Genomic DNA, 14,345 nt, shown 5'->3' with positions numbered 1-14,345 from the left:
CGCCCGGCTAACTTCTCAGATGTGAGCTAATCATCAGCTGCTCAGAGCAGTGTGAATTCCTCGGGCCCCGGGCTCCGACCCTGACTGTTTCTGAGAGGATCGGAAGAGAAAGAGGGTGCAGGTGCAGATCGGGACCTCACATCCTGAAGGACACGATGATTAGACTAAAAAGGCCCATGTTGTTACTTGTGCGAGAAGAATCTCATCCATCAGAGGGAGATAGAGCAGCAGAGACTTAAGTATTAAGTATTATGTGCAACATAAAAACCTACAGATTAGATGGAAGGTTCACACAAAAATCTGGATCTGCTGTAAAATTAAGAGCAAAAGTAAAAGCAAACACTGATGAATCGGTGTGAATCGAAATGATTTCATACTGATATGGTATGAATACCGATATACTGTATGTTGTGATACTTTCTTTTTGCAATTAGGTTCAGCTGTGGATGCTGCTTCCATAGTGTGTATTAATAAACTACCGGACACCAGGCACATTTTATAATTTTAGATTTAATGGTTATGACCCCTCTATTTTTAATATGTTAATTTAGGACAGGAAGCTGTAACTGAGCACTTACAGTGGTCGTATGTAGCCTGGGGACCTGTAGTTCAGGGAGTGAGTTTTCCCTTTACTAACACCTGAGCTGGCTGAGCAGCACAGCAGCTGCAGGCAAGCACTTGTCCACTGGGATCTTACCGAGTTCCTGAGGAACCGAAAGGGGTCAGAGAAGCAGGAATGTCACACTGGGCAGTTGAGAGGAACATCCCAGAACCCGTTGCTCAACTTCACACCTGTGAAAAAGACAAAAAAATGTGAATCATAATGCAACACATGAAAACGATCTGTTTGGGTGAAGACAGTATCTACATGAAACGTGATGATATAATTATAACTGTTGTACTTACTTTCCAGGAAATAGTTGGAGATTTCCAATGTCTTACTATACTGTAAATGTCCAATACATACAGCTTGAAATATATCATATATTTTCTAGGTAATGCATACTAATGATACAAATATTTGGGAAGATTCCCACTTCATTTTAAATGCTTAAACCAATGCACTGTGGCAGAAATACTGTTGCTTGTCGTGTACTGCATTGTAGTCTGTAGATTGTGACTGACATCTCTATCAGGATTGTGCCAATGGAAAAGGATCTTTTTACAGCCAGTATTCTTTATGTGTACAGTCTAAATTACTAGTGAAAACATTAGGTACAAAAAAGAGGATGTGTTGAAACGACCCGTGTTGCATTAAGTTAAAGATATGAAGAATCATACGAAAGGAGCTGTCACGCTGTCACTATTTTGTAAACGTACATTGACCCACTTAATGTAGGGAAACTGTGAAATCACCACAATACAAAATAGAAACTCTAAATAGACTCCTGACTCCTCTTAGGACTGAGTGAAGACATACATCAGAATCAGGAGATGACAGTGTATTGCAAAATGTTTGTGATCTCATCTCACATTGAGACAAACATCAAATACAAACCTCTTGTCAAGTCAGAATTGTTACTGTTGTTCTCGTTTGTCTCCTTGAGCGATTCCACTGAGGTTTTGTTGGACCCAAGATCTTCTTCATCGGTTTTCTCGTCCACACTTGGCTCCACAGGGGCAGGGGGGCTCTGCTCAGCGACGACCTCTTTGGGTTTGTCCTCCGAGCTGCCAGCAGGTGGGCTCGGAGTTGCAGACTCCGATTTGTCAGCCTCAGCTGTGAAATAACAACAAAAGCAAACAACACAGCTGTTTTTAGTGGAAGTTAAATGCTGTTTTTCTACATCTGTGTCTAGTCAGTCAGGAATTTTTATTAAATAAACACAGACCATCTGATATTGGTGTATGATGGAAAAATCAACCCTTACTGTCACGCATGTTTAATAGGAAGTTAAACTGTTGCAAAAAATAATTGTGTAATGTTCTTGAGTCATGTTTCCATTACATTTGTTTAGCTAACACATAATAACAGTAATAACTCATATGGCCTGAAGTGGTTTTTCCCCTGGGGTGGGGGTGGGGGGTCTTTTTGAGTGGGTCACCAGGTTGGTAACAAGGCAAATGATTACTGACCAGCTCCTAATGAACTACACCTATGCAGCTGTTGGGGGCTGTGGGAAAGTAGAGCAGCCCCATCATTATCTGACCCAGGGTTTAGTACAGGGAAAGTGGAGATGAAGGGTTGACAATTAGACTCATCATCACTGGTGGACACCTGGCTGTGAGCAAATAAACTGGATATAGTCTAAAACTTGAAATGTGATTGGAAGTTGGCACAGTGTTAAACTGCAAATGGAGCTGAATGTGTATGAGAGGAAAAAGCCTGTGGCTGGTTGTTGAGCTAGAGACAAAACGCAGCCCCCAGTCTAGCAGTCCAGTTGAACATTTTTATTAACTGCACTTTTGTAAGCACCTGTAAAATTACTGAATGTCAGCTAGTTGTGCTATCTGCTACACTATTTGACGTGCCAGTGTGAAACTTTATTATCACTGTTTGATCGGTTTGCACAATCTGTATTTCCAGCTAACACAGAGCATGCTTATATCATTGTGTGGTTTAAAGTTGTTTTTTGTTACTATAGGCAACAAGTTACAAACACTCAACTAACTTCCTCTCTGATAAAAAAAAACTTTTTAATGTAGTAAAAACACAATTTGTAAAAGAAAACTGATTACTGATCTACAGTGACATATGTCCCATGAATATGGGACATATGTACCATAAATATGTACCAATCCAAATTTTCTTCTCAAATCCATTATTTTCTTTAAACCAAAAGACAGTTTGAGAGAATGAATATAGGGTGTGTAACAGGGAATTCTGTTTATTTTAGCATCTTACTTACTAAACAAACAGTAACTCTGAGGAAATTTGTGTCACAGGTTTTTGGATTTGTGAAATGTACTATTTAGCAAACCTGTGTCTGGTTTCCTCAGTATTCACTGCAGTTTGAGATAAAATAATCACTTTATCAAGCAAGCATCATCAGCTAAATCATATTCTTCTTTATGACATTATGGTAAATCCAGTCTGACTGCCCAGCCATTCTGATGGCTGTTTTTCCCGTGAGTGGATGAACAGAATTATTAGAAAGGAAGCTAGTGCCAGTGCCTAGCACAGAAGCACGCCCAGATATGACTTTAACCTCTCAGTTTGGGGACACCTCTTAGTAAAACAGAAACCACATATGTTCTCAGGCAAATAAACACATCACAAATATAGTAAAGAATAAGCAACTGTGTTTTTTCGGCATGCTGTATGGCACCAAGTGTCTACAATAGAAACGTTTTAAATAGCTTATTACATTAACAGTGTGGACTTTTAAATGTTGCTTTGTTATCTTGCAAAAGTATGTATTGACTTGCTGCATATAAATATTTTTATCAAATTTTTAACCCCTGTAAATATAATATATCAGATATAGTAATATACTATTAATTTCTAACTTGGCCTTCATTTCCATCAAGTGGTAGATTTGAGTACTGCAGTCTATTTCTTTCTTTCTTTCTTTCTTTCTTTCTTTCTTTCTTTCTTTCTTTCTTTCTTTCTTTCTTTCTTTCTTTCTTTCTTTCTTTCTCTTTTCAAACTTGGCATTAACCAACGGTGCACATTTGCCATCACAGACATTTCAAAACTTTCTGTCAAAGTCACCAAAATCTGAACTAATTTATGCAAGCTGTTTTTGCAGTCACGCAAAACCATATGTGTGCATGAGATCGAATTTCCTTCCTATATATTCACACAAACTTTGGCAATAGACACAGTCTCTATAAATACACAGTGGTGTTTGATATTTCGCACAATTGTTGCAATGTACCACTCTTAAATTTTCTGTTTTATTAAAAAGTTCAATCAATGCCTGCGATCATGCAAAAACACATCTGAATATTTCACAGCATCAGAGTGTGACAGAGTTTCTGTAGTTCCCTATAAATAAGTTAACTGATCTTAAGAAACAGGAAGGAAAAAGCACACAATGACTACACAAACACATGTAAATACGCATCTTGATCTAATACAGCTAAAACAAAGGCCTTGTCCTGTGTCTCTGAGCTCCACAGACACAACACAATAAAACATACAGGTCAGATTTGCTCTTACTTTTCTGCACTTCCCCCCCTGGTTCTTGTGGCTCTATCGATGCAGCTTCTGTACTTTGGAATGTTTGCAGCCCTGAAATGTATACACGGGGATTAGCAACAGTACAATCAGCTTCAAGTTCGAAAGATGTTTATTTTATTATGGACATCTGTGAGTGTGTTGGGCGGACCGTTCTGAGAACTAGCCTCAATGGGCATTTCAGGATCAATAGTGCTGAGAGGGATGTTGGCTTCATCTGGTCTGCAAGTGGGGTCAACAGAGTAGCGCTGTAGGAAGAGGGGATTCAAAGCACACAAACATTAGTGCCACAACATTTGTGGAATGATTTGCCATTTTGTGAAGTAACAGATTCTCGTGATGCAAGTGTGTGTGCTAAATATGACGGCAAGCGTGGTAGAGTAGCTACGCCATTGAATCTTCTCTAATCACATTTAATTAGCTGTCAGCCTTCAGCCTGGAGTTGCTGTTGTGGTCTTAAACTGATAAAAGAACATCACTCCATTGGGTGACATTTTCCATCAATCCAAAAACTAAGACCCTTGTAAATATTGTCCACATTCTTTGGAGTCTCCATAATTCCACCTTAAATGTTGTGCACAGTTCACCATGCGCAACACGGGGAAGTGCCGAATCAGAGAATATGGTGTGAGGTTTGTTAAAAATTGAATGTGTCATCCAGTTGAGAGGTGTGTCTGGCTGTTTTCATAAATTTTGGACAACAATGAAGGTCTACAGAGTCAACGAATAAGTGAATCCAGGCTGCAGGCTGACAACAAACTAACAACGAGCAACCTTCATAGAAAACTATGCTATCCAGCCTATAGTTCTTATTTATCTCTAAGAACAAAAGTGTAGAAGTTACGATGGGTTATTCTTATTTGGTATCGTAAGCAAAGGGCTACTCACCCTTGATCTCCGCTTTGCACAGAAGCAAGCAACTCCAAATAAAGCAATTAAAAAGATGATCACAATTAGGATGATAATGCCTGAAGGAGGTAGAGTTCATGTTTAAAAAGATGAAGACACTTTCTTACACAATGGTACTTTGTGAATACACCAGTATTTACAATTATTGGTATAATATAGTTCCAGATGTGCGGGAGCACAGTGTAACTCACCAGTGGAGTTACCTTCGGTCTCACTTTGGCCACCATTTTCTATTAGAAAGAGAAAAAAGTTTGCTTCTAAGAGAAAAAAGGTTCCAATAAACCACAAACAATCTAAATTTAGGATGAGTTACTATTTAGGTTTAGTATAATTTGCTACTGACATATTAATGATAAATTTCTATTCACAATATAGTCAGACGACATTAGATTGATCAGTTACACATTCAAGTGGTTTGAAACTGCATTAGCCACTTGGGGGGCAGCAGAACAAGCTGACACAATGACGTCACTATGCTTGGTCTAATGTGTGTGTGTGTACCATACACAACTGAGCTGCAATGTCTGGGTTGAGTTTCCCAATGAACCCAATGTTCTCATGGCCACTACAGAATGCTTAGAGAAAAACAACTGGTGTTTACAGGTGCTAAACAGCTCTATATTTAGTAGCCGGTTGACAGCTTTGTATCCCAGCCCTTTACTTGAAAGACATGGAGGAATTATCCAGGGGTTTTCTCTAAAACAGTTGCAGGAAGTCAAAGTTGACAGCTGTGACAGTCAATTGAAATTATAAAACTTTAAGCTGTGAAACCAAAAATAGGGGCTGAAAGATGCTAAAGATTATTAAACTGTTAAATCCTTAGGATACAGAAGGAGTCCCCACTTACTGTTGGGTTGGGTTATAGTGGTGGAAATTGTGGTTGTAGAGGAAACAGTGGTTTTAGGTGTGGCCGAAGACATCGTGGTCTTACCACCTGAATCAGAGAAATGTGTTATTCCACAAGAAAGCAACGGTGGAAACAGGTACAACAGTAAAAGAATGAGACCAACAATAGAAAGGGTGGTCCAATACGACCATCCACCATTAGTTGTGGGGAAAAATAAGAGGGGTTATAAATAGTTCAGGTACTCACCGTGTGTTGTTTTTGTTGTTGCTGTTGAGGGGTTGACGGTGTTATTGGTAATGCTGTTGTTACTGGTGGCAGTGGGTTTACTGGTTATTGTAACGGGATTGCTGCTGCAGTTTTGAGTGGTGCAGGCAGATGTGATGGTACTACTAATAACAATAGTGGTGTTGGAATCACTGGCAGTACTTTCAGTTGAATTAGGGTTTGTCTCATCAGTAGAGGCCTCTGTTGAATTATTATTTCCAAAGGCAGAAGCTACAACCAAACCTGCAGGAAGGGAAACTTTTTAACACTATTCAATAGGTGAACACAAAATACAAATTTTGAAAATAAAACATGGCATGATGATATTTTGCTCAAACGGTGTTTCAAGCAAACATATAGCAATTTGACTTCATGAGTTTATTCATCTGTAATAATGTCTTAAAATATTTTAAATTTCTATAATTTTTTTTACATTTTACTTTACTGTCTACAACTGATTACATGAGGTCAGAAAGAAAAGCCTGAAAAAGGTGGTTTCTAAAATAAAACTACATTCATATTTACACCAAAACTAAGCATTAATATGATATTTTAATAAAACTAAAATGAATAGGGAGCCTTACCCAGGATCATGAAGGAAAACCGGACTGATGCCATTGTAGGTGGAAAATCTACAAAGTCTGGATATTCTTAATATTAAACGTCACTGTCCCAAGAGGATGCTTTCATGTGCTTGTTTTCGTCTTGACTGCCTCACAGCATTTCACACAAAGGAGTTAAAGAGGACCAACGTCTCTGACCACAGCAGGATGCAGCGTTTCTCAAACAGTGTGAGAGGAAATAAATGACTATGTTGCTTCAGACTCTTCTCTGACTGCAGCAGATTAGAGTTGCGATTTTACTTTCATTACTGGTTTGGTTGTTCCTTTAGTGAACCTTAAGATTAATTTGGCAATTTCTTTTTCATGTTATTAACTTTAGGCAACAGATGATAGGTTTAATTACTAACTGTATGTCTTTAAGTGGGAACTTTGCAAAATGTGTTACTTGAGACATTTTTTCCCGGCTGCTGTCGGTTCTATTTCCCCCCACTAGATGTCGCTGTGACTAAGGAGAAGGGTAATTGCCCTTTTTTTTTTTTTTTTTTTTTTTTTTTTTTTTTTAGTTTAAGGTTAGACCAAAAAACATCTGACATTCACCAAACTATTATCCTGTGTGGTGCACTATAAACAAAAACAGGTACATAAGCTTTAATATATACGGAATAATGTGTAAGCTGCAGCTTTGTTAAATTACAAAGAGGGTATTAAGGTACTGGAAGATGTGATGAGTGTGAAAGATTTAGAGACGATCAGTCATTTAGTCAATCAGAAAAATCAGAAAATTGTCAACAAATCTCATCACTGATTAGTTACTCATTTGTCCAACAGAAATGTTCAATTTTTACTGTTTCAGATCCTCCAACATGATATTTAATTGCTTTGAAATAGATGAATACATTTTAGATTTGGACTGAAAATGCCTTATGGACTTCCGAATCAAAACAAAGAATAAAACAATTGCCTGTTATTCTGCCACTTGTTGAATGCACATGTGTCTGTGTGTGTGTATCACTGAACAAGTGTGTCAGTATGACCCATGTGTGGGTGGAGATGTTGTAAGGGTGTATGTGTGCTCCGCTTTGTGGGTTCATTTATTGCTGTGTATTTCCCCATGCCAGTGGTAATCAGCAGCAGGATTAGTGTTAACTGCCACCCAGTCACTGGCAGGCTCAACGCAGGCCACTGCAGCCTCCTCCTGCCAACTGGACTGACCGTGTCTCTCCAGGACCTGCTATCAGTGACGAAGTACTGGGAGTCTGCTAATCCTGCAGAAAGACCCCTGTCTGGCTTCCTCTCTGGGCCACCTATCACCACATCACAGAGACCAGGCACCAGCACCGGACCAAGCCCAGTGGATGAGCTAATCTCTGAGAGGAGAGGAAAGTAGAGGAGAACAGAGAAGAGGAGAGGAGAGGAGAGGAGAGGAGAGGAGTGGAGAGGAGAGGAGAGGAGAGGAGAGGAGAGGAGAGGAGAGGAGAGGGGAGGAGAAGAGAAGAGAAAGTGTGTTTCTATGTGTATGTGTGTGTGAGAGAGAAACAGAGAGGGGAGAGAGCTGGACCACCCACCCGGAGGATTCAGAGGCACAGGATTCACAGCCCATTCTGTTGACCTGCCACACCGCCCCAGCTCTGGGCAAGGCCCTCCCCAATTGTTCCGCCTGCTAACACGAGGAGGGGGGTTAGACAAGGGGGGATGGGGGGTGGATGAGCAGTAAACAGTGGGCTGAGCTTCTCTCCTTCAGCGCACAAAAGGGCTAAATTGTGTCGGGACTGGAGCACTTTTTAGAGTGGCCCTGCCATGGGGCCTGAATGAAACATCTGTGAAGGCTGAGCCTGAGGGAGAAAATGCTATTTTGCTGTTCAACCACACTGACAACCTGTTTTCTCTTTCGTTACCCCCCCCTACACACACACATACACACACACCACCACCCCTCACTGTTATTTCTCCCTTGGCCTTGTAAAACTATTCACACTGTAAACTTGCATTTGCCAAGCACGTAACAGAGAAGCAATAGTAAATGAGAGAGAGATGAGAGGTGACTTAAAAGTCTGGCCGAGGATGCAGTCAACTGGAAACTGTAAGTTTACATATTTTTCCATCTGCTTATGAACACGCCAATAACTTTTTCATTCCAAATGAATTTAGTTTACATTATTTCACTGAGAAAACCCGATCAATATCAATATTGATTTTCATGTGAAAGCCTGCAGATTGCCAGTATAGAAGTGAATGGGATTGATCCACAGTGACGAATATAGAAATGTTTCGATAGAGACGTGATGAGCTACATACAAAAAAGTTGAAATTAGGTAGCAAGTATAAGGGTAACACAATAGACATACATTACATTTGTTTAATTATATTTGAACAGATTTTGTACCTAAACTTATGTATTGGAAATCCCAACAATTCACAGTATAAATATACTCAGTTATTTGCTGAGATCATGGGATCACTGCAGCTTTGACAGCGCAGCAAAATTTGTAAATATGCCAAAAATTTACTATTAATATCTCAACTATTTTATTTGAAGGAAACAAGTGAGTGTGAATGTATTCTCACAAAATCTGTTTGCCTGTAAGCTTACAAAAACAAGTGATGTGGTTAAATATTATTTTAATTCTAATAATCCCCCATTGCACTGTAAAAGTGTATCAGTATGGTAAGTAGGTGAAAGTTGAAAGAGGGAGGGAGTGCCTAAACCTTCTTGATCTATGAATCTTTTAACTATGCTGCTTTTTTTGTATCAATTATTTATGATGGCAAACTATAATAATAAAGATGCAAGTTGTTTTAAACTGGAATACACTGAATACAGTGAAGGAGACTATCATGATTGTGGTGCCCCTCCATCCATCCAAGCCAGAAGGAACCCCCCACAGTCCTGTCCTTCTCCACCATGTGCAGCTCAAAAAGAGAGACCACCGAGACATTTCAGTTTAATTGAAGGGGAAACAAAGATTCTGCTTACTTCCTGGTCACCCATTTTCTTTAATCAATTTCCTCCCTTTGGTACTATGTCATCTGTAATTACATTCCCATTACATTCCCTTGTGGGTTCCTCCTGGAGCGAGGTCCACATACCCACATTAGCAAACACAGAGTCACAGACACACACACACACACACACACACACACACACACACACCTATTGCTAACCTCTTACCGTAAGCAGGCAATACCTTTGGCATCAATACTTGATGCCCCCTTCGGCTCCTCCAGCCTGAACAATGGAGAAGGCCCACTGGCTCCAGAACCCCACCAAGCAACCCCTGACCCTGCCCACCTACTCTGCTAAACCCTTGTACACACACACACTCACGCACACAGCTCATGTGGTATGTACTCTCATATTCAAGTTGTAGACATGGTCACACACGGACACACAGCTCACACGAGCCTGCCGTGAATAGGGGGGTGGAAGAAGAGGAGGGAGGGTGAGGGCAGGGGGGGAGTAGGCCCACTTTAAATACCAGCTCAGCTTGTAATCACTGAAGTTTGAACTTAGAAGACTTCTTATGCTAAGAGGTCAAGAAGCCAGAACACTCGTTCGCTCTTTTCTTTCTTCCCTGCTGCCTTCTGTCACTCACTTCTCTCAATGGTTCTGTCTGATCCATAAGCTGGCTTATGTACAGTGACACCAGTTGAGCTGCAACAGTGATATCCTGAGGAAACCTTTCAGGGTTGAGCATCTTAATAAAATAACATATGTAAGACAAATTCATGTGGCACAAGTTTGATTTCCTGCTGCACTTTCGCAACACAAAGTAAGTCTTTTGCCAAAGAACCAATTTTTATTTAAAATGATTTCCCAGAGAATTAGTTTAATTTATTTTACCTGCTGAAGGGAATATGAAGCCAATGCCTGTAAATACAACATCTTGTGATAAACTCGTTGCATACCTCAGGACATATTGTGTATATCTGGATGAAAATGGCATCCAAATTATACACCTTTATTGGACTTCACATTTCCCAAATACGACCACCCAGAAAACACAGCACATACCACCCACACACTATTGAGTGGATTTATCACTCAGCTGATGCTGGAATGCTTGATGAATGAAAGTGACTTATAGTATTGGCACCATTTCCTTCTTTGATGGAAAGCAAAACATCACACACCTTTAAATAAATACATATTAGCCATGGGAATACAAAAGGAAATGTGTTGCTTGCAGGCAACAAAGGCGATGCAAGTGCCAAAGACAGTGTTGGCGCAAAACTGTAAAAAATAAAGAACTGAGGTGGAAATGTTTGTATGTGGTTAAAACAGCTCTAAAATTGGCTTCCAGTTAGTCAGCAGTGAAGAGGGATTACACAGATAGGAGGTAAACAGTGGTGTCAGCAAGAGGTTACAGATTATTATTTTAACATATATGCATGTTTGTATGGCATCAAAGGGAAGACTTGCACTGCCATATTGTGTTCCTTTGCCTCAATGATAATTACAATTAGCCATTTGGCTGAAGCTTTTATCCAAAGCAAATTACAAATAAGTAGCAAACACTAAGGGCAACTTGGGATTCATGAACCACTGGCATATAGCCAGTGGTTCATGGACCAACTGCGCTGCAGGCCCTTACTCTAACCCTATCCACCAACTAAAAGCCTAACCCTCACTCTCAAAGTCTTATCTGGACAGAGATCTCAGATGATGATCCTGGAATCTGCTGGAGGCACTCTCCAATTGATGTTGAGCTGATGTTACTATCATGTGGCATATGGCTGACCAACAGTTGCATGGCCAGGTTTGACCCGCTCCGCTTAATCAAGCAGATAAAAGGCCTGGAGGTGGTACTGAGTGTTACATTTGCATTTGTTAGCTGTTCATTGGAACTCTCAACACAAGTCTAAAGAGGCGTTTAAGAGTTCCATCATTAAGCTAAAATAAAACAACATAGAACCACCAAAGAGAAATATAATGGCCAATACAATGATTTGGAACATCTTAAAAAGACAGAATTAACTGAAAAGCTCAGCAACAGCTAAAGGACTAGAAGACCACAGAAGACAAAACAAGGGGGTGACTGCAAAATTCTGTCCATGGTGAAGAAGAAACCTTTCACAACATCTAGCCAAGTTGAGTAGCTCCTGAGGATGTAGGCATATCATTGTCAAAGTCTACAGTCAAAAGATGGCTTTATGATTGTAAATACACAGGCTTTGTAATGATCAAGAAGAGAAAGGCCAGATTAGAGTTGCCAGAAAAAAATAAATAAAAAAGCCAGGTCCAGTTCTGGAATAAGATTCTGTGATAAACTAATATTAAATTGAAGAAGAATGATGGGAAGAGAAAAGCACAGAGAGTGAATAGAACAGTTCATGATCCAAAGCATCATCATCACAAACATGGTAGAGGCAGTGCACTGTCAATTGGCATGTACTGTGTGGCTGCCTGTGGAACCATGTCACTGGTGTTTATTGGTGACCTGACTGCTGATAAAAGGAGCAGGATGTATTGTGAAGTCTAAAGAGACCATACTCTCTGCTCAGATTTAGCCAAATACTTAAAACCTGATAGGATGGAACTTCTTACTGCAAATAGATAATGACCCAAAACATACAGCAAAAGCTACTCAAGAGTTTCCCAAAGGGAAAGACACTGAACTTTCTTTAATGACCAAGTCAGTCAGCTGTTCTCAACCTAATAGAGAAAATTGTCACTTACTGAAGATAAGATTGAAAGCAAAAAGACCCACAAACAAGCAGCAGCTGAAAGCAGCTGCAGTAAAGGCCTGGAAAAGCTTCTTGAAGGATGAAACTCCGCATGAGTTCCAGACTTTAGGCAGTCAATGATTGCAAAGTATTAAAGACAAGCTTATGTTTGTAATTATGTTAGTTTGTTCCATTATTTATGAGCCACCAAAAATGGATGTGTGTGTACAAAAATGGCTAAGATTCCTGAATGATTAATGGCACACTTTTGTCAAACCCCTTAAATTAAAGCTGAACGTCTTGACTCTTGCTCACATCTTGAGTGTTTCTTTTCAAATTCAATATATATAAACAATAAATCCTCCTCCTTACACATTACTCGCTCACTGTGAGTACTTTAGGTCTTAGTAGTCAAGAAGTTGTCTGGACTTCTTCTGATGTCTTAGTGTCTTAGTGTCTCAGTGTCTAAATAAATGTCTTTGTGAATAAATGCAGAAGTTAGGTTTGACCTGCATTTCCCCTAAAACTGCCAATTAGGAGCCATACTTTGCCTGAGGATGCTTTTTGAACACAGCCCCAGGTGTCTGTCACACACATTTGGACAAAATGCATTTCTCCACCCTAACCTAAAGCATCACAGCTAAATATCGAACGACAAGCCTTACCCTATCCTATTCTGACCTTTACCCTAAAAACAAGTCTTAAACAATTCTTTGAAGTAGTGAAGAGAGGCACAAATGTTTCCAAAATCAACCAAAACCTACAAAAAGCAACCCCTCATGCAGGCCCTTGTAAAATCTTGTCATGATTACTGCAGTCTCCTAGAAATAGGGAGACCATCATGTGCAATCAGGCCTCTCCATCTGATCCACAATTTAACTAAACTCCCAAAAAGACACGTCCCACCACTGTTCATATCTCTACACTGGTTTCTATTAGCAGCCCACATTGGGTTCAAAGCTCTGACATTCAACAAAGCACCTTCATACCTAACACCCTCATCCAGGTCTACAGTCCCAAAAAAGGTGCCTGTTGCCCTACACCACAGGTCGGCATGGAACACGCTACTTATTTCTACACATTTACAGACTCTTTGAATAAATTTGGACAGTGTCTGCCAAATGAAGGTAAATGCAAATGCAAAATAAAACTTGTCCAAACAACAAAATGTGTACACAAACACGCATGCACTTGACAGAGCATGGATGTGTGGATGCTTCTTGTGTGGGATTAAGAAAGAAGACAGCAGGAAGGACAAGATGGACTTTGGCCCCCAAAAATGTGAGTACTTTCAAGAGTCTAATGTGAAAATAGTTCATCCAAACAGTGTGTGTGGTCAGGTGGTGACACACAGAAAAGCATGTTCACACAGAGCCATGCCCACACACATACTGTATGCACACAGACTCACACACATCAACTCAGTGATTGGAGCCTTTGCTCTTCATCAGGTCAATCAGTGGAACCATGAGACCCTGGAGGCTGTGAGTCTGAATGTTCTTCTGCTCCCAGACTTCAATGTGGCCCATTCCAGTAACTCCTGAGCGAATACAGACCATCAACAAGTTAGTGTGTGTGTTGGTGTGTGTGTGTGTGTGTGTGAGAAAAAGAAAGCGCTAAAGAGGGAAACATGGTAGCTGTAGTAGAGTCTGGGAACGAGCTCTGTGTGGGGTAGATGATGAAAATTAGAGGGTATGACCTCATTGTCATTTACTGTAACACACATTACATATTAGCCATCATGGTCATTAGCCCAGCCCTCAGCTCAGAGGCGCCCATAATACTCACGGTCTGCTCGGATATGTCACACATCAGTAGAATATGCTCTGGATGGAGTTTGTTCATTAAAGACTAAGGGACGTTTGTTGTTGCTATCACAGCACACCCACCTGCAACTGTTTGTAAGCATGTAAGCATGTACGTGCATTTTGTGCGTCTGCCTGCTTCACACACACACACACACACACACACACACACA

General features: G+C 40.2%; 1 protein-coding gene across 1 annotated transcript; it reads right to left on the bottom strand.

Moving 5' to 3' along the window:
* Positions 1-697: 697 nt before the first annotated feature.
* On the bottom strand, positions 698-6,875 carry si:dkey-27h10.2 (uncharacterized). The gene is made up of 9 exons (XM_067499098.1): positions 6,725-6,875; positions 6,123-6,383; positions 5,877-5,963; positions 5,221-5,259; positions 5,009-5,088; positions 4,272-4,368; positions 4,103-4,174; positions 1,499-1,717; positions 698-792 (listed from the first exon to the last, which is right to left on the bottom strand). Exons 1-9 carry the CDS (start codon positions 6,756-6,758, stop codon positions 740-742), a joined length of 942 nt encoding a protein of 313 aa, XP_067355199.1. The 5' UTR covers positions 6,759-6,875; the 3' UTR covers positions 698-739.
* Between the last annotated feature and the right edge of the window lie 7,470 nt (positions 6,876-14,345).

Source organism: Channa argus, chromosome 3, assembly GCF_033026475.1.
Source record: "Channa argus isolate prfri chromosome 3, Channa argus male v1.0, whole genome shotgun sequence".
NCBI lineage: Eukaryota > Metazoa > Chordata > Actinopteri > Anabantiformes > Channidae > Channa > Channa argus.
Note: the sequence above shows the minus strand (reverse complement) of the source record. Positions and strands in the feature narration are given on the sequence as shown.

What these genes read in the sequence shown, in the direction of transcription:
- si:dkey-27h10.2 (XM_067499098.1), bottom strand. Translation starts at nt 6,758, where the DNA reads ATGGCATCAGTCCGGTTTTCCTTCATGATCCTGG. An exon ending in GTTTTCCTTCATGATCCTGG is followed by an intron (nt 6,384 to 6,724) that starts GTAAGGCTCCCT and finishes CCCTTCCTGCAG; the next exon opens with GTTTGGTTGTAGCTTCTGCC. An exon ending in CAATTCTGACTTGACAAGAG is followed by an intron (nt 793 to 1,498) that starts GTTTGTATTTGA and finishes TCTTTTTCACAG; the next exon opens with GTGTGAAGTTGAGCAACGGG.